General features: G+C 39.0%; 1 protein-coding gene across 7 annotated transcripts in view; it reads left to right on the top strand.

Moving 5' to 3' along the window:
* SPHKAP (SPHK1 interactor, AKAP domain containing) overlaps positions 1 to 24,922 on the top strand; it is a 155,909-nt gene that overhangs the window by 5,683 nt on the left and 125,304 nt on the right. For 4 of the 7 annotated variants that reach the window (XM_079135153.1, XM_079135157.1, XM_079135152.1 and 1 more), the window contains exon 2: positions 19,297 to 19,375. The exons of the other annotated variants lie outside the window; for them this stretch is intronic. In XM_079135153.1, coding sequence (XP_078991279.1) covers positions 19,297 to 19,375 — 79 coding nt within the window. The remainder of the gene's footprint in view (positions 1 to 19,296; positions 19,376 to 24,922) is intronic. 7 annotated transcript variants of the gene reach the window in all.

Raw genomic sequence — 24,922 nt, 5'->3', positions numbered from 1 at the left:
TCTGATAATCTCTTTCTTTTAATTGACATAATGAGAACATTCATATTTATTATGATTCTGCATAGGGCTGGATTTAAATCTGTCAGCCAGTTGGCTATTTTCTATTTGTGCCATCTGTTCTCTCTCTCTCTCTCTCTCTCTCTCTCTCTCTCTCTCTCTCTCTCTCTCTCTCTGTGTGATTTAGGTTAAATGAGAATTTCTTATAATTCCATTTTATCTTCTCTATTGACTTACTATTTATAATTTGTCAAAAACATTGGGGCCCCCAGGTTTAGAATATGTATCTTTTGATTATCAGTCTACCTTCAAATTACAGTATGCCACTCCACATCCAGTGAAAGCATTTTTCAGGTATACATTCCAAATTCTCTCCTCCGATCCTTGGTCCTATTTTTGTTATACATTTTATTTTTATAAATGCTACAAACATACTGTATATTATTGTATTTCTTTTAAACCAGTGGACTTTTCAGAACAATTAGAAATAACAAAAAGCGAATATGGATCACTCTTAGCTTATTCCATGTCTGACACTCATTTGTGTATAACGGACTCCGGCCTGGCTGCACACCTTGTAGCCGAGGAGTGTTCCTTCCCATTTTCTGTAAAGCAGGTCTGTGGCAGTGGATTCTGTTTTACTGCTCTGAGAAGCTTGCAGCTCCTTAACTTTTTGAAGCATGCTTTTTATGGGTTCTAGGCTGACCACCTTTTTTCTCTTTCTTTCACTATTTAAACCAGTCCTCTTCAGTCTTGTGACTTTTATGGGCTCTACTAAGAAGCTGTTGTTCTTATTCTTGTTCCTTTCTATGTCTTGTGTCTTTTATCTCTTCCTGCCTTCAAGATTCTGTGTTCTGTTTAGAGCAATTTGGATGTAATGTGCCAAGGGAGTGTGTGTGTGTGTGTGTGTGTGTGTGTGTGTGTGTGTGTGTTTTGTATTTATCCTGACTGGCAATCTCTAAGATTCTTGGATTGGTGGCTCAGTGTCTGTTATTAATTCTGGGAAAGGTTCAGGAATAATCTCTTTCAATTGCACACATCCTTAGAATATTCCTCTCCAATGCTCTTTTCCGGTGTGTCTTTGTTGTCCCTCTGCCTCTAGCATCTGTTTCAGGCAGGTAATTTGCACTGACCTATCTTTAATCCACTGATCCATTTCTCAGATGAGCTGATTCCACCAATGGTGATGATTTGGTTAAAATCATTATTCATCCAGTTGCAGTATTCACATTTTATTTTGTCTTACAGTTTTCATCTTTCTACTGTAATTACCCAAGTGGGTTTGCATGCTGCCCACTTTGTCCACCAGAACCATTAAAATAGTAATCGTTATTTTCAATTTCTTATAAGGTAGTTCCAACATCTTTGTTATACCTGAGTCTGGTCTGTTTCTGTTGGTTCCTTTATCCCTTGGGGGGTGTTTTTAATTTTTTCCTTGTTTTTTCACATGACTTGTAATTATTTTATTGGAAGTCAGACATCCCATGCAGGATGACAGTTTCCTCAAGTGGAAACTGGAGTAGGAGCTGTTATTTACATCTCTCTTTTAAAGATGAGGAACAGAGGCTCACAGAGGTTCAAGGTCACTCAGTCAGTGAACCCTAAAACCCCAAATTCCAAATCCAGTGTCCGTCCTTTGATTATTTCCCTATCCCTCTTTATTTCCTAATGCTTGTGCATGCCCACTCCTGAGACCTGCTCATGCCACAGGGCTTCATTTATTTTAAACATTTTTGATCCCCTGTTCCAAGAAACTTATTGAATCATATATAATGTTGAGTCAGAAATGATTCCTGCCCTTAATTAGCATAATATGTCATACCAACATGCCATTTTTCTTTTCTGGACTCCTTTTGATTCAACCTGTCTCAAAATATGATCTCTGAATCACAAGCCGCTGTGAAGACAGGGGTATGATAGAGGTTTGGACACCATCACAGGAAAGCAGTAGAAACCTAGGGAGTGACAGTCAGTGGAACTTAGCACATGAATTCAAGCCTGGGTTTGTTCCCAGTGAATGCTCACATATAGATATTAAAATCTCTACCTGCACACCAAGCCACATTTCCTCTTGAGATAGGAGAGTCGGCATGTTCTGCAATATGGTTTGAACGTTTTTCTCGAAAACAAACAAAAACACATGTAGACTTATGTTCCTCCTCTCCCCTTTATTTCAACTACATACATCAATACATTATTGAAAGAGTAGCCTAAACTTCTAAACATCTTAGAGTAGACATGGTTTTAGACATTCAAGTTAGTTCGAAAAGCATAAAGCATTGCATTACTTTTCTAGTGCTTCTTTAAGAAATTGCCATAAAAACAACGACTTAACACACATATTCATTATCTCACAATTCTGTGTGTCAGAAGGCTGACGTGTATCTCACTAGGGTAAGACCAAGGTGTTGGCAGGACTGCTTTTCTGGAGAAACTGGCTCACTGCCTATTCCAGCTTCCAGAGCCTGCCAGTCCCCTGGCCTCCTGACCACCTTCCTCCCTCTTCAGAGCCAGCAAGAGAGGGTTGAGTCCTCAGTTCATATCTCTCCGACTTCTGACCTCTTCTGCCGCCTTCTTCCACTTGTACTAATCCTTGTGATTACTACTAAGGCCCCCTAGATAATCCAGCATAATCTTCCTATATTAAGGTCAGCTGATTAATAACCTTAATTCCATCTAGAAACTTGATTCTGCCTTGCTGTATAATATGACAAGTTCATAGCTTCCTGGGATTAGCACATGCACGTCTTTGGAAGGATCGCTTGTCTGTCTTCCACAACCATTAACTGAACTAAAAATTGGCCATTGCTGGCTCTCAAATGGTACTTGAAATTATAGCCAGAGAAATTTTTTAATTTCTTCTTTCCCTTCTTCCTCCTCCTTCCTTCTTCCTTTCTTTATGAGATAAAAGGGGAAGGTGACAAGACTATTTGTTCCTCCTCTGAGATACATGAGTTATTTGGTGTAGTTGAGCTGAAATAACCATCCAATTGGCAAAGATTATTCAAGAGGATAGAGCCAGGCCAGAGTGGAATCTGAGACCCTATGGAATCTCCTCCTTGGGTAGTGTAACAACACCAGCAAGAGGAAGGTTGAAGAACCTACTCTCAGTGACACTCACTGAGCAGAAGGTCTCCTGACACCACCAAAGCTCTGGAGAGAGGGAGGAAGACCAAGCCCCTGTCTTCCTTACGTGGTCAGCACACAGGCCTGGGCACCTTGGAGGCAGCTGGGGCCATGGGGGGAAGAACGGAGAGAAACACACAAGAGAGGAGATACCAGGACACTCTGGACACTAGCTTTTCATTTCATTTCCAAGATGATCACTTTCAAACTAAACAAACAGATCAGTCTTCCACTCACTGTCAGCAGCATTTGACATGATTGACAGGTAACCCATACTTCTTACAATAATTTTTCCCTAAGGAGAAATTCAACTATAAAGCATGCCTTTTGAAATACCAAGGACTGTTCTTCCTGTGCTAAAGAAAGGAGAACACGTAGTGCAGAGGATATCAGAACTGTACAGGACTTTGGCAAAGGTCATCTTGCCCTGTCCTCAGCCCTGTCCTGTCCTTTACAGCCGGAGAAGCCCAAGTCAGGAAGGTTATGTGAATTACTCAAATCACACAAATATTTGGAGATAGAGCTGATAATAAAGCCCTGAACTTCAGATTATACTTATTAGTACATTGGGTTTGTTTAAAATAATAACAGCAACATTAACAATGACAGTAATCTCCAAAACATAATCAGAAGCTCTTAGAATTTTCCTGTATGTCTATTACCTATTTCTAAATCCCTGCTTCACTTTCCTATGAGAAAATAACATTGATGTAGCTGCTCATGTTATCATTTCACTTCAGCTTCTAGAATTCCTAGAAATAAATTCAAAGTTCAAGTGTAACAGCAGAGTAGAGATTATTATGTGAATATCCATGCTGCTTTTAACCATGGTGTGGGCCTCTTGTTATAATTCCCTAGTCCTGAGTTTCAACTTTTGTCTTTTCATTTTATCATATCTATCTTTTCTGTTAACTGTCACAAATTCTTAGTGAAACAAGATGAAATATCCATAGCTATATCAATCACTCTTTCAATCAATCATTTTAATTATAAGCAAAGGAAAATAATAATCTTCCTGTGTATCAGAGCCGTTAAACTTATAGAAGTCAATGGTCTGTTCCTATTTAATGATACCTTCTTCAATGACATACTCCATCTGAAAAGTTTTAACTAACTTCTGTAGAATAGTCAGTACATTGAAGTAAAAGCAACTGTTTTAGAATGAGTATACCATGAAATATACTGCTAGATTTTTATGAAAGAGATTTCTCAATTATTCATCAAATATATATATCTTACACATGAATATATATATACACATATATACAACGGATATCAATTTATATCAGGTGAAATAATACTTAAAATACCTTTTCAGTTTGTACACTTCACATTTTAGTGTACTTTCCTCAAATATTAAAATACACCGAACAAAATTATAGGAACTTTAAAATATTTACTATTGCTTTCAAAATTACAAGGCTAATTAATCATTTTCCCTCTTTATACTTCAGGATTACCATAAATTTTAAAAAATTATTTTTCCCTACAAGTATATGATTCTGAACTAAGAATGTAAACAGACACAGTAAATAGCTTATAACAAATTCTGCCAATGAATACACCTATTCATTCATTTTCAGTTTGAGTAGCCAGTTCTTCCACATAGTTTATGTGGACAAGTAAAACCAAAGAATTTATCTAAGCAATTAAGATAAAAATAATGAATTAAAGCCTTTCTTTTTTCTCCAAGTAAAATATTGGCCCCATAAGATATATTCTTTGCTGACTCATACATTAAAATAACTTGAAGATCTTTAATTTTAATTTTTCTGATGAATCAACAGTGCTTCAAAATAGCAATTAAATACGTGCATTCACTTCACTTGTGTCATTATCAGCAGGTCAGTGATCTGACCGGGCATTCTGTTAAAACGGTGTGAATTTTCCTCTCCTGCAAAGGTGGAGAAAAACATGGTGCCTTCCCAGGAATCAGGTAATTTAGGGAAGGGGCTGCAAATTGCACCCCATGCATCACTCAAAAAGAAGTATGCAAGGAAGAGATTCCTGTCCCCAGAACATGCCCCAGCTCTGTTGCCACACGCTGACTGAGGCTGAGCCCCGGAGGGTCATGGCAGTTCTTCACACTGGGAAAGGAAGGTGGGGTAGTGAGGACCGTGACATTTTCTCCAGTGGTTTTTCCGAGTCCAAGACTTCACAGGATGGATAGAGCAGATGTAAAGAAAGAGGCAGAAAAGGTGGAGATCTAACCAGGTTTCAAGCTGGAAGACCTTCCAGTACTGGTATGGATGGTCGGGAGTGGGAAAAAACAAATAGGAATGAGAGTTCACTTGCTTGTTTAAAAGGAAAGAATCTAGTGGCTTGTATGCGAACTTCGTCACAAGAGGATAAAATAAATGGAGCCCAGAAAAGGATGTCGAAAGTAAATTTGCAACATAGAAGTCTGTGTCATGTGAAATAGTGAACAAAATTAATATGATTGATTGGAAATTTGCCATTCAAAAAATTAACATTAAGATTAGTTCATTTTATCAGTATTTTAAAAGGTAATCTGAATTATGTAATGAATAAATGATAAATTAGGTGCAACTGGATTGTAATATCATAATTTTCCCTTTAAAATGATGTGTTAACATGGTTTTCTGTTTCAAGATTAGAAACAGGGTCAATTCTGCAACTGTACTCAGCAGCCTCATCAATTCTGCCAATACTCCCTTTAATTCTTTGATTCTCAGATTCGTCTCTTATGTGAAGCATCGATCCTGTCAGTCCTCATTGATTTTCTCTTCTTTTGATATTATCTCGTCTCTTTCTGCCAGATTCCCATTTAGTGATGTGGTTGACTTGTGATTAAAGAGTTTTCCGACAGTTCCATTCTTTGCCTTTCTAAAATTCTTCATCTTCTGCAAGATTTGTCATATCAATTAATAAGCACTTTATTTAAATAAAAGTCACCACCTCTTAAACTGTCAACAAGCAACTGTTTGTTATACAATACACAGGTATTGATTTATGGGGTAGAAATGCTCAAAGCGGGAAGGATGTTTAGTGAAGACTAATCCTTAAGTGTTTGGTCTTTTAGTTAATAAAACTTGGGCTTTCTACACAAATCTTGCAACTGCAGGGGCTGGTCTGTAAATAACAAGGACATCTGATCTTCTGGGGGACAACTTGCAGTGATGGAATTTACCAGACTTTCTTCAAGGAGAAGCACTTTTGATCTCTTTTCCAGATCTACGAATATTGTCTGTACATGATCTGATTGTCTGACTGAGCAAGGAGGTGAAGTCAGGTATTTCAGATTGAAAGTTTCCAACCTTAAGTTAGCAGTTAGCATTAAAGAGGCCTTTATGGCTTTGAAATACCTTCACAGTCATTATTCTCTTTTTTGATACCTGACTAGTAATTTGAATAGAACATATGAAAGAAGCACCATTGTTCCAGGAAGATATAGCTGAACCTCAATAAATGTCACTCCTTTTCTCTTTCAATGGGACCACAGTGTTGCTCAAAACCTAAAAGATAGAAAGAAGGTTGATTAGGTTAAAGCTGTGCGGTGTTTTTTGGCAGCATCTGTAGTGACCAGGACCTCAGTGAGATTGTTTGTCTATTCCCTCACAATTATAGTCACTGATCCCTATGATAATTCCACAAGCCTCTAAGGTAGTTGAGAAAGTTCTGCACAGAAACAAGTTCTTGATAGGGAGTAGAGGCCAAATGCGAGATAGACAGGAGTCTTGGGGAAACAGAATCCATTCATTCGTTTATTTCTTCAATACTCACATTGGCCCTTTGGTGTATACCAGGTAAAGTCAGCTGAAAAAACACGAGTCAGTCCACTGTCATGGAGTTGAAAGAGTACACATTCATGGGGCAATGGTATTGGTGGGTATGTAGAAAACTGGCATCCATGCCCCAAAGGAAACGGACATAGTCCCTGAACACATATAACAAGGAGCAAGACTTAAGAGAGGAAGATTGCCCGGGCAGCAGAGCAGCAGTTGGAAAGTCCTGGGGCAAGAGAGCAAGGAGTGCCTGTCAGCTCCAGGTAGTGCCAAGTGTACAGGAAATGAGAAGGAAGGGAGTACAAAATGGGACCTGAACGTTAGGGGCTAGAGTATGCTAAGCCTTGGGCACCCATAGATCCTTGTTCTAAAAACAATGCGATTTATCACTGAAGCGTTTCAAGTTACAGGTTCCTGGAAACCTTAATTGAAATATACATATAAAGGACAGAACCCACTACCTAGTATATTGTAAATGCTCCATAAACAGGAGTTGTTACTGCTGCCTATTAATTACAATTATAATTACCTGTAATTCAGTAGCACAACTCTTGAGGGCAGAGGAGGGGAATAGGGTGCTAAGATCACCGGGTCAGCAGAGGAAGGTCACTTGAGAGTAGCAAGCTGTCATTAAGAGGACACTGTAAAGGTTTTTCTAGTCTAGAGATAAACAGGCAGTAGACACCCAGAGGTTGGTCATGTGCTGTGCAGACAGACAGCCACCAGGAGAATTCTTCCCTGTGACATTTGTTGAGTTATTTCCATGTCCTCCAGTGAAGCTAGCAAAGAAGGTGGCCATACCACCCACATGTGCGAACGCACTTGCCAACCCTCTGTGTACTTTGCAGATTTAAAAAAAAGTCAGCTTCTCCTCTATAGTGTTAGGGAGGAAAGATGGGACAGCGGGAGAGCGAGGGGACGGAGGAGAACCAGAGCAGGAGTGCAGAGAGAGAGCTTGAGGAAGGACGGACCCGCTGGGAGGAGGGGAGCCCATCCCTGGACTTCCTGGGGCTGCACTGTACATGACAGTCACTACAGCTGGTGGGATTCATTGTAAAAAATGTTGCCCTAACATTTTCTAAGTGTTCAATAGAGGAACATTTTATTTTCTTTGTGTTCTTAAAATCTCTCTATATACCTGTTCACCTCTCGTCCATCTCTCTGGGCCTCTGGGCCCACTGTTCAATTGCCCTAATAGTCTCCATGATTAAAGGGTCTCTGTTTCCCTCTCTAGGGCCATGCATGAATCCAAGTCCACTATAAAACCTGGGTGGTGTCTGCAGCCCCAGCTCCTCATTGCTGCTTCTACTCAGTTCTTTGCTGGAAAGCAACTACTTCCTGCTCACTTTAAAAGTGGGACAGCAGGATCCGTTTTACCTGGAAGTCCCAGTGCTTCATGACTCAGCTTCTATGGACACAAATCAGCTATTCCTCCCAAGTTTTGCCACCTCCTCATGGCGCTGGGTTTAAGAAGGGCTGAATTTCCTTTCCTTATGGGTCCTACAACCTCTATGCCTTTCCTGTCTTCTCTTACTTTTCAAGGTCAAGGTAATACAGCAATATAGGAAGTGTGTGTGACAATCCCTGTTGTCACTATTAACCGTGAATAAATAATTTCAAAGAATTCGTTCCACTGGGTAATATCTTAAAATTTTTTACAGGTGGGCAATAGCAAAAATGGCACCAGTGGTCTTGTTCAAACATAAACCGAGATAAAAATTTCCAATAAAACAATCAGACGAAGGTTCTAATTCATGTGGCCAGCGAGTATATTTTCAAATATTACCTATATCATAATTGATGCCTGAACTTCCCCCACATCCTCCACTTAATTCCAGTGCTCCAGTGCACTATGAAAAGACAGCAGGCATGCAGGGAGCTTCCTGTTCTTGGGATCTACTTGCCTCTGACCTCATCTGTTTGGAAGTAAAGTGCATAAAAGCAGCAAGTCTAGACCTCTGAAGAGGGCTGGCTCCCGATCTACAGGGTGCAGTGGTTATTTTGTAGAGAAAGAATATTGGTAGGTTTCAACCAGCATCTACCAAAATAAAAGCAAAGCATATAACTAATCATTTGTAAAAACATTTTATCATCTGTTGACTCCTTCCTTGGGCCACCACTTTTGCCCATGAATTGAACTAGTAAAGGAATAAGAATGCTTACAAGGCTTGAATTTCATGTGACCAAGTAGGTAGGAAAGCCGTGGACCGTGCTGGCAACCCCATAAACAAGGCATTTGAACTGATTGCCACATACTGAACCAAGGGCCCAAAAGCCTGGAAACTAACATTCTGAAGCAAAATACCCTTGTTTCTAGATGAAGCCAACTCCATGTCCTGCCCCTGCCCTCTGCCTAGAATGTCAGGGTCTCACGAGGTCTCACACCCTCTCCCCTGTGCTCCTGCTCAACCTTCTCTGGACTTGGCTTCCCACTGCTGTCTAGACGGACCCACCCCGGGTCATTCCTACATGCCAGGCCCCTTGGCTTGGAAAGACCTCTTTTCCTCCTCACCTGGTTATTCCCATCCATCCTTAGATGTCAGATTCCCTGGCTGCTCCACACACTATGAGTTTGTTGAAAGCAGGATCCATGTTCACCTCTGCTCACCATTGTATCAGCAGCATCTAGTATCATATCAGCTCTGACAAATATTTATTAAATAAATAAGGGAAACAAATTTTATCTGTAGTCCTTAGCCCAAGTTTACCTGTGAGCAAAGAAAACACAGATGCTCATATGTTATTTGAAAAACCAGGAAAGTCAGTGTACAGAAAGAGAAATTGGGCCCAGAACACTGAAAGTAAACACTTAATACCTCACATAAACACAAGGTTTATAAATGTCAAGAGAGTACACTTTAAAAAAATCATGTCCCATAAATATATATTTGATTGGCATATTTTAGTCATGCCTGGCCCCCTAAATCGATTTGAGTATTTCATTCAGAGAGTTCACATAAATTTAGCTTAAGAAGATATCGACTTCATTCTATGGGGGAAGACAGACAGGATGAGTGAAATATCCCATGTCCTTACTTCCAAGTCCATGAAGTCCACAGACAGTATCAGCTCAGATTTATTCAGAATCCAAACTGAGCTGAATTCCTCCTCCCTAATCTGTCTTTTGGCCCATTCCGTCTTCCCCAGAGTGTTAAAGGTTCTGATGTTAAAGACCTAGCTGGCAGCCAAGGGCAAGGCAGGTCACCAAGGGCGAGGCACCTCCCTTTCCAGACTCCTCATACCAGACCACATTCCTGGAGGCCATCAACAAACATCAAGTTGGCCTGGAGGGAAATTTTAAAGACATCATATGGAGAAAGGAGTGGCACAGCAGTGGTGGCACACAGGCAAGGTCTCAGGTTCCCTGTGGAGAGACGTGGGCATGGGAGGTGGGGAAGCCCCTGTCGTCCACTGACCAAGATGGCCATGGCTTGTTCCTCTTCTGGCCAACATTTAGACAGGCTTCTTCCTAACTCTAGACCCACACACCCTTTTCTTAGAGCAATTTCTTTAGAAAACTTGTATTTGTTATTTCTTTTCTCTGACCTTTTGAGATAATACTCCTTTTGAAAGCTTCTTGTCAGTTCTGCAAACTTTCTGAAGGATCTGGGAACCATCTACTTGAAGTATAGACAGCAAGGGACATAGCGGTCCTATCTCCCAGTCTCTGTGGGAGACTAGGACCTTAACCCCTGTGACTGCCTTGGGAAGCCCCTCCTGTCAGGAGGATTTGAGAAGATGAACTGTAGCTAGGTTAACAACACAGATGACCATGATCCCCACCCCACTCAGTGACTCTCCTGACCCACAAGCCGAGTGGAGTGCAGGCTTCATCCTGGCCTCTCTCCTTGACTACAGGTGTCGTGACTCAAGTCTCCTTAACTCTTTCACTGGGGCCCACGTTTTGCTCCATCTCCCAGGCTGTACAGCATGCCTCCAGCCCTGGTTTCTTCATCGCTGGCATATGAAGAAGGATTTAATTCTTTCCATGATAGTAAGAGTCCAAAAAAGGAGGTGAGATCCCAGGCATATTTAGAGAGTCAAACTGGGGGGATTTGGTCATTCCTTAAATATTTAGGGTGAGGGGGAAAGGATTCAATGGCCAATCCAAATTTTCTTTAGTTTAGATCATTCAAGTTGATTTTAATGACAAAAGTGAGCTGCAAACCCCAAGGGAAAAGCAGATGAGGGGAGGGAGTTGAATCTGAGATGGACACAAAGCATCTACATGGCAGGTGGCTGGGCCTTCCATCCCGAAGCTAGCTGGGGAAAGAGGGCTGGAAGGGGAATGTGAATCTAGGCTGAAAGCATGGGAGGCATGCCAAGTAAGAGTGGCTATCCTCTTCTCACTCCCCCTTCTGTCCTTACTGAATTTTGAATCTGTTGATATTTTTATGAATTTTCTGGTGGGCCGGGTTCTCTCTCTGGAATCTGCAGTGGGGGTCAGCCTCTCAGACTCTGACCTTTCACAGCTCCTCAGCTGTGTCCTAACACCTGCCTCTGGTTCTTCCCACCTCTGGCCACTTTAACCACCTCCAGTTGATCTCTCTGCATGGAATAAAATCACACAGGACTGTAAAGAACAGAATCCAATCACAGTGATCTGACTTCCCTCCATGTGGACTTCATTTATCCCAGTGAGGTCTGAAAAGGAGACAGGAGAGTGAAGAATATAGTTAGTGGACAGTTTCGACAATAAATAGGAGTTGTCTGAATGGATGGTCGGCATTGAACAGCAGCACTGATTAAATTCAGGGGATAATTGCTCGATCCTCCCGGTTGTGTTAGCCCAGCCACTGAGGAAATGAGTCTGTACATGGTGTCCACTCTGCCATGCGCTCCTGACCTTTGGCAAGCAGCTCAGTCATCGTTAGCTCCACGAAGCTCCACGTGCTCTTGTGTTCCTGGCGTTTTTCACATCAGGTTTGCACTTTCTGCAGCAGGCTGTGAAACCTTGGCACAAAATCAAGACAAAAACAAAGCAAAAATAAAATCCCACTATTTAAAACTCAACGCCTTTCTTACCTGGTGACTTTCTTCTCTCTTTAAAAATTATAATTAATCAACCTAGTAAAAGCAACCACTGCCCTTCTGTGACCACTTAATAGAATCTCTGTGTTTATTTCCGAGACACAAATTGTGAAGGATCAGACTCATGCGCTGTCTCCTAGCTCTGTTCCGCAGCTTTGCTCCAAAAATGATACCTCTCCCTTCTGGCACTGATAGGCCAGGGTGAGAGGGGGGGAAAGAAAAGAAAAAAGTATCTGCAGTGGGTTCAATGGGCTCTAAATCTTCCTAAAGCAATTTTAATAATAAAAAAACAGAAAAGGAGAATAACAGGTGTTCCATCACTAATTACCCAGCTGCTTCATTTTGTTCTCACCAAGTGCATCCTGCTTTGTGTGCAGCTAGGAGTGGGAAACCCTAAAACATTGAGATACACTTTAATCTCAGATTACCTACATGTTTTCTTCCCACAATAGTCAACACACAGCTCTTTGGGATCATTCAATGTACTTTTGGGCTGTACAATACAATGGTGCTTTGTAATGGAAAAACACCAAGGCGTGGGATTGAAAAACTTGGGTTTTATATCATCTTCTGTGCCTATTATGTGACTTTGACAAAATTATTTAATTATCATGAATATTTATCCCTGACCTAGTTCTCATTATTTGTGTACAGAGAGAACTAGACAACCCATGTGAAAATACTTATCATGAAGAGTAATATTAAATGTTATTTTCCTTCTCTTTGGTATGTTCTATAATATGGCTATTTTTGTCTGTCTCATCCAATACAACATAACCTCATGAAGACTGGGATTTTTGTCTGCTCATTCATTGCAGTATCTTGAGTAACCTGCACCATGTTTGAGGCTCAGTTAGTCATGGGTTGAGGATTAAGAGAATGAATGTGCACACAGATTTCTATGATCACATAGAAGGATTAGATCTTTCTGCCTATTGTGCTAATAAATTTGCTGATGGGAGCTGTTAACAAATTATTACAAAGAAATCTCATTTTGATCTCATATTTCAGGAAAAAATAAATGCTTGTGTTATTTGTAGAAAACTTTGCTTCAGAAAGTGAAAAACTCGGGAGTAAATTTGAACCCATGACAAGAAGCTCTAGGACATGTTACTATGACTACTTGTCGTTGCCGTCTCTTAAACTTGTAATTGTGGTTGAAGCCATAGAGCATTCAGCCATTCAAGAAATCAGACAGTAGTCATCAGGAATACTAAGATAAACAAAGCTTGCTCTTGCCTCCTGTGGTAGTCAGTTTTCAGTTACTATAATGAATAACTGAGATAATCAACTTTAGAGAAGAGGTTTATTTTGGCTCCAGTTTTAAAGATTTTAGTCCATGATTAGTTGGCGCTGTTGCTCTGAGCTTGTGGCAGCACATCATGGTGCAACCATGTGGCACAGCGAAACTGCTCACCTCATGACCAGAAAGAGAAGAAGAAGAAGAAATGAAGGTCCCACAGTCCACTTCAAGAGCACACCCACAATGATCTTTGGACCTCCCACGAAGTCACCCCTTCAAGGCTTCCCCACCTCCCAAAAGCACCTTTCTGAGGACAAAAACCTTTAAACCCCTGGGCTTTTGGGGACACCTAAGATCCAAACTCTACCAGTTCTTGCTTCGAGTTCTGTCACAATTGGGATGGTGCTGCATTTGAGAAATGTACACCAGATTCCTCGGGAAACTAGTGTAGACACAACGAAAGTACATATATAAGTGAGTGATCTTATCTCATAGTAGGTTTGGAAAAAAAAAAAAAAAGAGAGAGAATCTTGTTCTCTTGGTTGACACATCTTGGCTTCATTAATCCTTCAGATGGGAAAACTTTCTAACCACAACTCTTTTCTGCATGGGATGCATTCTGTTCCGTTCTACCTAGAAACTGGCTCAATACATGGTGGCCTGCTGAGTTTCCTCCCTGACCACCAATTAATAATGGCTCTTCAATACTGGGCTATTTCTGTGTTCCCTTCTCCTATGTCACATAGAAGCTCCATCGCCTATTTGCAGTTACAATTTGCAAAAAAAAATGTACACGGGGTTTCTCTCAGAAATATGTTCATAGCACCCATGAACATTCGATAAATAAGAAAACAACTGTTTTAAGGACTAAGCCCAGAAGTCTCTACATAATCGCTTGGCTGGATTTGCCACTTTCTGCCCTCGGTTCACTTTCTCAGTGGCATCTAATGAGGCAGCAGTGAAACCTGCTGAGCCAAGGGCTATGTTGTCCTAATAATGTGGGAACGCGTTCATCTGCTCAGCCTCTGTAAAAACCTGTGCCCGGCTTCCCCTGGGAAGGATGAGATGCAATTTCCCAGAACAAACCAAGATTCTTTGAACCTTGGCTGGGAATTATACAGTTAAGAAACCTGAAATGCATATTTATGTCACATGCATTTGATGATCATTTTAGTGAGCAACTTTCTTTTGTTGTTTTGATTCCAATGGAGCCTAATACTTGAGGCTTCTATTAGTAAGAGCTGCACTCAAGTGTGACTGTGTAAGAATCCGTGTTCCACTTACTTTATTCTCATTGTCTACCTTCAAGAAGCAAAAGAGTCTTATTCCACCAAGTTCCATCTCAGGAATGAGTACTACTGGGTGAATGGAAAGGGTATTCCTTGCTAACCTTCAGACAGCCCCGTTTCTGAGCCTTTATTTTCATCTTCTGAAAGAAAACAGATTAGGTTATGAACAAGATAAGAAAACTGTGTCAGCAATGCCACAGTGATTGAGATTAACGTGTGAAAAAATGCAGTCAAATACCCAGTGGTGCCTGAGAAGTGCACTTGTATTATGGAATTAATTAAACAAAAATAAATAAAAAGAGAGGCAGGGAAAAGTTGCTATAGTATCTTTTAAGAATATGTTTCTTAGGTAGGTTAGATAATATTTAAATAGGTAATTGGCTTTAAAATGATTTACTTACAAATTGTGCAAAGATACTATTTTGTTAGTAATATTGCTTATTGCAAAACCTGAAGTACTGCTTCAAAGAAATTGTTATTATTTTTAACTAAAAGTTTTCCTTCTCATATAAAAAAATTACTGGAAAATGTGCCTAATATTCTTGATGAGAATATTTTAAATGTTGACTTGGCTCACATGCTTTTTTCCATGAAGTGGAAAATGCAGAAAGAATACTTTGACCTTTGTAAGCTCAGTGCTTAGAGTTTAGGATTGAAATGATGGTTTGCATTTTGCCTCCTTATTAACAATTTAAATAATTTCCTTCTCTTTAATTGAATGAATTCATGTGAGAGAAGAGAAGGGAGATGTTTGATACTTTCCTTTATTTTTGGGTTTCTTTCTAAAATCTGATCAATTTTAAGTTGCTCTTTTTTTTAAGTGAATTTGACTGAAGGGTGAGGACAAGACCACTTACCTGAACTCTTTCTGGAAAATTAAGTCTGCACACACAATGACAGAATATTGTTATGTTGAATTTTTAACATGAAATTAAGACTTGATAAGCTTATCAATAACTCACAAATGCCTGAGCATTTTGACGTATTTACAGAGATAATCTTCCTCTGAAGTGTGCTGCTTTCCAGAAACAGATTGCGGACTAAGTGTCTGAGAATACTGCATTTGTTTAAACTAAAAATCAGGACACCTACTCTGTTGGGTATTTGTTTTTGAGGTACAGTTCAGAAAATGATTTTAAATCAGGTCCACTATGAAAACTGTAAACTACATGTTCATCTTAGTTATGATCTTCATTAAAAAATGAAGATGGTTTAATTGAACTTCTAAGGGTGATACACAGGCTGAGCATTCCTAACCCAAACAATATACTATAATCCAAAATACTTTGAAATCCCACACTTTTGGAGCACTGGTATGACACCCAAGTAGAAAATTCACCTGACTGCATGTGACAGGTGGGAGTCAGAGAACAAGCACCCTAAAAATATTGTAAGAAACTACCTTCAGGCTATGTACACACAAAACCCAGATCTAATCTGTGTGTAGACCTGGGTCCCACCACTGAGATAGCTCATTATGCATATGCAAACATTTTAAACTCTAAAAACATCCAAAGCCAAAGGTCTTCTGGTGCTAAGCATTTCTGGTAAAGGATGCTCCACCTGTGCAGTAATTTCTGTTCATGTTGTTGTTTCCATTACCACTCATTGCTGAAAGTGACTAAAATGGGTAATAAAATATTTTTAAACTTACTAAAATAATTAAATAGATAAGATAATAAGGAATTACCAGCTCAATATCCTCATACCACCAATGATAACAGAAGATTGTTAAAAAGCAATCAGTAAAAAAGACACAAACCTTCAAACGTAACAATCACACTGACTCCTAGTATCACAAAAGCAACAAGAGGCTACCAGCATCTCCAATGTGCCAAAGGAAAAATAATTTCCAGTTTAGATCTATATTCAGTGAAAATATCTTGCAAGGATGAATACATATTCATGCAAACACCAAGAGCAATACTTCTTATTAAATGAAATTATAGGAGATTTACTCCAAGCAGAAGGAGAGCAATCTCAGATGTGAGGTCTGCAATACAGAACAAATAAAATGTAAAGAATGTTTTAAATAATAATTAAGTCTAAGCAAGTACTGGTTGTATAAACAATATTAATAATGCCCCACAGTGTCAAGAAAAATTAAATAAAAGGCAATGGTAATATTTGTACTCACCCAACAAAATTGCCTCAAAATTCAATCAGTGAAAATGGAAACAAAAAGAAATTATCCCCCCCAAAAAAATTGAAACAAGAAGAAATTATCCAAAAAAAGAAAAAAATCAATGTAGACTTAGAACTATCTGAACATCACAATCAACATAATTTAATATGCATAAATTGGATATTACAACCCCAAATTGCCAAATACATGTAAGGTTTACAGAAATGGACCATCCATACTGGGTTATAAAGCAATTTTATACCAAGACCAAACATGAATGGCATGCAGGACATGTAACATGAGCACAAAGCAACTCAACCAAAAATCAACAAACATAAATTAAAAGTTTCCATATAAAAAATTAAAATACAATTTCAAATGCACATGCACCTAAAAATCTGTAATGAAATTTATACAATAGTTATAAGGGTAATAAAAATGGCACATTTCAAAATTTATAGACTCCAGGTAAAACCACTTTAAGATAAAAATGTAAATGGGTGCATTTTTTTAAAAAAATAGACTAACGATGATACAGTGAACACTAGCAAAACAACAAAATATCCCTAAAGATGGTGAAAAAAAGAAATAATAAGAACAGAAATTAATACATTAGGAAGGAAATATAGACCAAAGAGGACAAATTAATCAAATTCTTCCTTAAAAAAGCAAAACAAATTATCCCTGATATACTTAATTTAATAGAACAAAAACACAATTGTAGGAATTTAAAAAATGAACATCACTATAGATACTACAAAATTACAATATTATAGAAGTATTATTTCAATACAAAAACCAAGTTTCAATAAAACAGATAATTTCAAGTAAAACCATAACTTACCTAAGTGACCCAAGAAGAAATAGAAGCCATGAAAAGTTTATAAAGATTAAATATTTAGCCAGACATGGTGCTGCATGCCTGTAATTCCAGCAGCTCTGGAGGCTGAGGCAGGAGGATCACATGTTGGAAGCCAGGCTTAGCAACTCAGGGAGGCTATAAAAAACGTGATGAGACCTCAGAGACCTCATCTCAAAGGGGATATGGCTCCATGGTTAAAAGCCTTTAGTTTCAATCCCTGGTACCAAAAAGAAAAAAAGACTTAATTATTTGATTGAAAGTCTTCCAGCAAAAGTGCTGTACTCCCAGATAGCACCTCTGGAGAGTTGTGCCAATGATTAAATAAAACGAATAATTCAACACAAACTCACCTGGCAAATAAAAGAAGATGAACACCCTTAAGCCTGGCTTGATGAAATTAATTATTACAATCAATCATATTAACAATCTAAAGGAGAAAATTATGTTTTTTTTTGATAAATCCAGAAAGGCACTGGATAAAATATAATATTCTATCATAAGTAATAGAATAGAAGCACTAGAAAAAATTTTTAAAGTAGGAGACAAGAACTTCCTTAACTTAGTAAACAGTATCTGTAAAAAACAATCAAACAAAAATACTACAGCAAATAGTACATAGTGGTAAAAATTTAAGGATTTTTACATTAATGATTCAACATTTCCTGAATATTCCAGCCACCACTGTAAAGCAATAACAAGAACAAAAAGTTTATATATATTTAAAAAAAAGAAACTAAAACTGTCAGCATTTTCCAATTCATTTGATTGTGTATCTAGAAATACAAAATAATCTGCAGATAAATTTATTATTTAGACCTAATCCATGAATTTAGAATGTTTGCTGAATACAAATCAAAGCATTTTGATAAACTATAGTTTCATGAGTCACAAACAAAAAGTGAAACTTAGAAAAAGGAAGACATTTACAATGTTACAAATAAATGTGCACTTTCTAGGAGTAAATGTGCAATACCTTTCAAAAGAATTATAGGCCTTAGTTAGTGGTTTAGAATGGAGATCTCACATGACCACGTGGTTGCTCATTCATATCTGTTGCTACCTTCCTTTCTCTACACCTGGTATTTTTTGCTTTGATGACTCTAACAATGTCCTACCTTTTTTCTTCTCTGCTATCTTCAGACAGTAAAATGTTATTGTATTCTAATGATTTGCCAGTGGTCACTGGACAATGAGATGGAAAGATTATTTCACTGCTTCTTTTTTACTCTTTGCTTATAAATGATGATGATAATGATGATGATGATAGATAAATAGATCGACTTACAGATACTATTTTTTTCCATACTTATAGTAACTTTACATCCTTTGAGATTTGAAGTGATATACTGTTGATTTGCACTGAAAAGGGAATTATAGCATGCCTTGGTGCATATATAGGGCAGAAATCTTATTTACAAAGCCTTCAGTGAAGCTGGATCTGTTGCTTAGCTATTCTCTCCTAAAACATTAAACTTGAGAAACACAAAGTGTGTTCCTCACCTGCAGATATACATGTAACAGGTCCAAAGGCCCTGAATTCTTACCTGCAAAATGTAAATTGCTTTTGATGCTTTAAAGGTGTGAAGCTCAATCACAAACATAAATTTAGCATAATCCAAGACAGATGCCACTGAAAAACATCTGTAATCTTTGAACCCTATTCTGAGTTTAAAAAGTAAAATAAAATTGTTGCAAACTCACCATTTAGCTATTTTTGTGCTCTTTTAGAAGACAGCCTACTGTGAATCTGTGTCATTCCTCTTAAATGATACTAAAACTGCTGTTTCTTTTTTTCCCCACCCTTTCCTCTCTTGCTTCCTCTCCAAATCTGCTGGTGTTTGTAACTCCTTTATGGTGGGTGTGGTCCTCTCCATCAGCCATGTGGGTAGTTGAACCAAACTCTCCTACCTGCCTCTCTGCTGCCCTGCCTGCCAGGAGACACTCGCAGGAATCCAGGTTGGTTGTGGGGTGTGGGGTCCAGGGGATTAAAAAGCCAAGTTGTGATCAGAGCCTCCTTTTTCCTTCCAGCATCCTATGAGCCTCCTGGGGTGCTCTCCCTAAGGCTTTGACCTTTGACACAGGTTCCTGGTGCCCAGTTCTTTCGTACCAGACCTCTTCTTCACTGTTCCATTTCACCCCTTCTGTGCCCCATCCCTTCAGGACCCTGCTATCCTCTTCCATCTTGAATGACTGCAAGACCATAATAGGGTTTTCAACATCAAGGTGAACAGGTGACAGAAATTTGTACTCAGGCAGAGCTTTCCTCATGCCTCAAATCATAAAAGGAATATGATTTTCTATTCCATTTTCATGGAAGCCCAGGCCTGGCAGTGTTTGCTCATACCCCCCCCCCCCATGACCCCAGTAGCCCTGTTCACTCAAAATGAAGCGATAAGCCTGTTGCAGCCATGGAGAGATCTTCTCATACCAACCCTCACCCAGGCTTGCATTGCTCTCTGTAGATCTCACTGTCCAAATCCCGTGGGAGGGCCCATAGGAAAACCGGTTCACAGATGGCATGTGACAGAAGTGTGAAGATGGCAGAGCATCTGGGAAAGGGCACAGGCAGCACAGGTCCATCTCGGTTTGGACCCCAGAGAAGCCTCTTGATTAACTGTTACTCTGAGAAGGTGCCAAGTCTTCCATCTTCTGATGCCTGTAATAAGCTAGGGGCACCTGCCTCGCCATGATGCTGTGAAGATTTGAAGTGACAAATGTGAGATCCTGTCACAATGAGTGGCAGGAAGCAGATGCTTGATTAACTGTGTTTATTACTATTTACTGAGATTCAGCAACAGTGACTTTTGTAGATATTATCCACTGAATGGTTTTATTTAACAGATGAAGAACCCAGAGCTCAGGAATATTAAGTAATTTTCCCAAGATCAAAATGATGAAAATGACAGAGTTGGGACCCCAATTCAAGTCCTGTACTTCCAGCACACCGTGGTATGTTTACTATACCACATAGCAGAAGAAGTGTTGAAATGCTGACCTATTTAAATTTTCTGCTAATCTCCTCATGGGTTTAATGTGTGGATGTTCTTATCCATTGTGGCTTCCTTCATTCCACTGGTTTCAAATATTGCAATTATAACTTACATGAATTTTTTATTGATTTTAAAAGTATGAAAGTTCCACTTATGGTGTATACTGTTTCTATCTACCTGATATCTCAGATACGTTCCCTAAAACTTGTATCTCAGGACCATAGACCCTCATCTCCTAAAGTAGGAAATCAAAATTAAAAGATCGTCTTTATTTTTACATGACTTACTTAAAGAAATGTCATAAGATTTTTTTTTTTTTTTTTAAGTGAGGTCATCCTCGTCCCAGGCACATTTATGGAGAACTGACCAGCTGGCAGACCTTGTGTGTTTCGTTTCAAAATGCAACATAAATTTTGAAATATTCTGAGAACAAAACTAACTCATGGAATAGTTAATGCAATTCTGAAAATGTGAGGGTGGTTTGAGGAGGGTCAAATAGGCGGAGCACAGAGGGATCTTTAGGGTGATGAGAATACCCTGCAGATACTATAATGATAGATACATGGCATTATTTATTTCTCCAAACCCATAGAACATACAGCTTGAACGTTAACCTTGATGCAGACTGTGGATGTTGGTGATTACCGTGTGTCAGTGCGTAGTTGACCAATGCCAGTAATAAAGCACTCCAGGGGGAAATGTTGGCCACAGGGAGGCGGTGTGTGGCGGGGGCAGGGCATACATGGGACCCTTCTGTACATTCCTCTCAAGTTTCCTGTGAACCTGAAACTGCTCTAAACAAATAAAGTCTCCCAAAAAAGAAAACCAAAAGGCAAAAACAAAAACTTGAAAATTCCAGGGAGGAAAATCTGAAATGAAAAATATGTTCTGGATGTTTGTATCTGGGGTCACATAATCAAATATTTTCCAGGCCAATACTTATAATGAAAACCAGGATAGCAGGCTCAGAAGGCATGCTTTAGAGAGGTCCCAAGTTCACCAATTACTGCCCAGGGCAGCCTGGTTTACTGTTGGTTCCAGAGAAGACAGAAACTAAGTTTTTTTGGGGGGAGACGGGATTGCATTCTTCCAGTTTCCAAGTGTGGGCAGATAAAATATTTAAATATTTTAATACTGTGCAGCCTGATATGGTTCCCAGTTTGTGAGTCCTGTTATATTCTCTTTGCTGTGCTTTTGATATAAAACTGCCTCTATTTTAAGCTTATTCTATTTTTATTTATAATTTTTTGACATTTAACAAGCTGCACTTTTTAAAGTCATAAAATGGAAATGCATTGATTTTCATTTAATTAAGGAACTGAGTTACTTGCACCATGTGGAAATGATCTACAACTGTAATAATAGCAACTCCCGAGTACATTTTGCAGAATTGATCATTAAATACTAATATAAGTGCCAAAATGCCTGCTAGCAGGAATCACCTGACCAAGGTTATCCCCCAAACCTGACTTAAGGAGTATTCTTCAGGTCCATTCCAACATGTTGAGATTGTTGTAGTGCTTCTTCAAAATCTTCCTCCTGGCTTGCATATTTTAAAAAAAATACTTTAACGTACCCAATAAAGAGTTCAATAAAATTCTTGAATCCATTAAAGTTGTTAAGGAAAAATGAAGCCATTAGTTTTGGCTTCAGAAACTTCAGTCATTAATTTTAGTTCTTATGGATCAGAAGGTTCTCCTTCCAAGGGGATCTGTGTTTATGGAATGATCATAACCTTTACTACTGTGCCAGAAACTTCAGCCGGCAGACTCCATGAGCTTCAGCTCCTGATCTAAGTCTCATTACCCAAAACTAGTGAGGTGCTGCACAGGGTTGTCCCAGCTCAATTCATTTCATCAGTTATCTACACGGACAGTTAAAATATTCTTCAAAAGCTGTATCCCCAGAAACATAAGGGAAGCAAGGGACAGCTCACAGGCAGCTGCTAATGTTCTTCTCAGACACCTGAAGCTTTTGCCATGGAGGCTGCCTCTGGTTTAAGGTAACCTCTGTTGGGTCCAGTCACATTGGTCCACTTTCACTGTGCTGGCTGAAATGTCTGTCACCTCCCTAGGACCCATGAGAACTTCTCACTAAAGCAATCTCATATATGTGAAGGTTACAAACTCCATGTGATTTGAAAGGAAAAAGTTATTTACTAACTAGAGAAATTCCTTAGAGCTATAAAACCAATAGAATTTTGCATTTCTTCATTCGTTCACAAGCACCAAATTTCCAGAGATCTTTCTGTCACCCATTTTAAAATAGAGAACATTCTCTGGCCAAAAAATTATATATACTAAATGTACAGGAAATATGACAAGGAACAGTAAAGAAAATATTACAAATAAACCCATCACCCCCACGTGACCACTGTTCATATTGTCATGTTTCTATGCATATGAAACTTTGTAGGACTAATACTTTAATGAACTCATTGACTCGAGAAGTGTTTACTGAACTCCTACTCTGCTAGGCAATATTCTTGGAAGGGGAATATATCAAAACTCGGCAAAGATAGCTGCATTCATGTAGTTTACCACCTGTAAGCAGTGGGGACAGGGAGGAAAGGAATGTAATCATAGACATAGGAAGTTAACACATTCTATGAAACTCATCATATGGATACTGAGAAAATGCGCAGGGTAGGAGATGTTGGGAATCTAGAGACAGGAAGGACTAAAGAGCAATTGCAGAAACTCTAGTCAGGGGAAGAGGTATCACTGAAAAGGTGGTACTTGAGAAAGACCTGCGGGGAGTAAAAAGTGAGATGTGCAGATCTCCAGCAAAGTGGGTTCTGGCAGGGACAACATATGGGGAAACTCTAAACAGTAGCCATGTATGCTTGGCTTGTTCTAGGAGAGCAAAAGCCCAGGAAGGTCAGAGTGAAGAGACTGAGAAGGAATGCAGAGGAGACAAGAGTGTCAGAGACCACAGGGAGCCCAGGCAGATGAGCTGGGTTGTGTATCTCAAGGGCTTACAATTTTGCTGGGCCAAAATATGTCACTACTGCAAGCTTTTAAGCACAGAAGGACTGGACCAGCCTTTCATGTGAAAAGAGGCCACCTATGTTGATAGTTAGGCAGGGTAATATTTTGTCTTCAACTGTGTTCTTTTACCAGGAGCACATCTTCCATGATGTATTTTTGGGTAAAAGGGAGTCATCTTCATTTCTGCATCCTAACTCCATCCATGTACACATTATGGTTAACTTTCAGGGTGTTTTTCAATTATTAATAATAATGCGTATGTCTTCATTTTTGTTTCTATCCTCTGAATAGATTCCCATTAAAAGGCATTGATGGGTAACAGGCTTGCGTGGATAAGAGCCTTAAAAAGCCTAGCCAGATAATTCCCCAGAAAAGCCAGGATTTACACTCCAAGAAACAATGGATGAAATATACATTATTTTGACCAAAAGAATACCATAACGTTTGAGAGATCAACAAAATTCATTTCTTCACTTACTGACTCAAAAATTTCTTAAAATCCATACTCCACACGGAAATCACCAGGCACATGAGGATGGGGCTTGCCTGTGTTCTTGGCAAACACATCTCTTACCTCTCCTGTTTTACAAGCTCAACTCCCATCCTGTGTCTTCCCTCCAAGAGCTTTCCCTTTGTTCTGGGGTGTGATGTCTTACTTCTGAGGGAAGCAGAGCTCCAGAGAAGCCTAACTTCTGGGTCTCTGGAAGAAAGGATTTGCCAGGCAATTAGAGGGCAACCAGAAACACAGAAGGAAAAAAATAAATGCATAAAGATGTCTAAAAAAAAATTCTCTATTTTTGAAGTCATCTTATTAAATTGTTGCTCATTAAAGTAGCATTTTAGCAGTACAACTGCTTTCTCCTGGAAACTGTTTCAATTCAGGTTTTCACTGATGCCAAATGAATCTTTTGAAAACTTTAGAGCTTTTCTTTAATCATCTTGGTATGTTCCCAAGTGAATGGACATAAAACTGTGCTCCTGAACAGTCTTTGTCTGAAAGTATTTTCTTGTGTTTTGTTAGACTTCAAGAAGTCTTTGATATTCTTCATTTGATAACTTCATGATAGTCAAGTGCCAGCAAAGATACAGAAATTTTTATAGGGTATATTTTGGGAACCCAGGTCTCAGTAAGGAGAAAAGCAATGTCACTAGGGTAAGTATGTATGCATTTATTCAAAAAGTCTATGCATTACATTTAACTTATCGAAATGTGCTGAAACCTAATAAGGGGACCCTTAGAAATAAATATATTAACAGGGCTTAGTTTAAATTAAGTGTAAAGGAAGGAACTAATTTTTTCTCAGTTTACTATTGACTGCTTACTTGGGTACTGAGCTACTTACAGCTTTACGGGAAATGCCATGTAACCACCAGGACACTCCATGACAAATCTCCTATTATCACTAGCATTTTATAGTTGAGGAAACTAAGGTTTAAGGAACAAGTTCAATTTCACATGTAGTAAGTAGCAAAAAGGAAACTTAAGCCTAATTTCTTAAACCCCAAAGCACCAGAAACAGGCT

The sequence above is a fragment of the Sciurus vulgaris genome, assembly GCF_902686455.1.
Source record: "Sciurus vulgaris genome assembly, chromosome: 3".
In the NCBI taxonomy this organism is placed as follows: Eukaryota; Metazoa; Chordata; class Mammalia; order Rodentia; family Sciuridae; genus Sciurus; species Sciurus vulgaris.
Note: the sequence above shows the minus strand (reverse complement) of the source record. Positions and strands in the feature narration are given on the sequence as shown.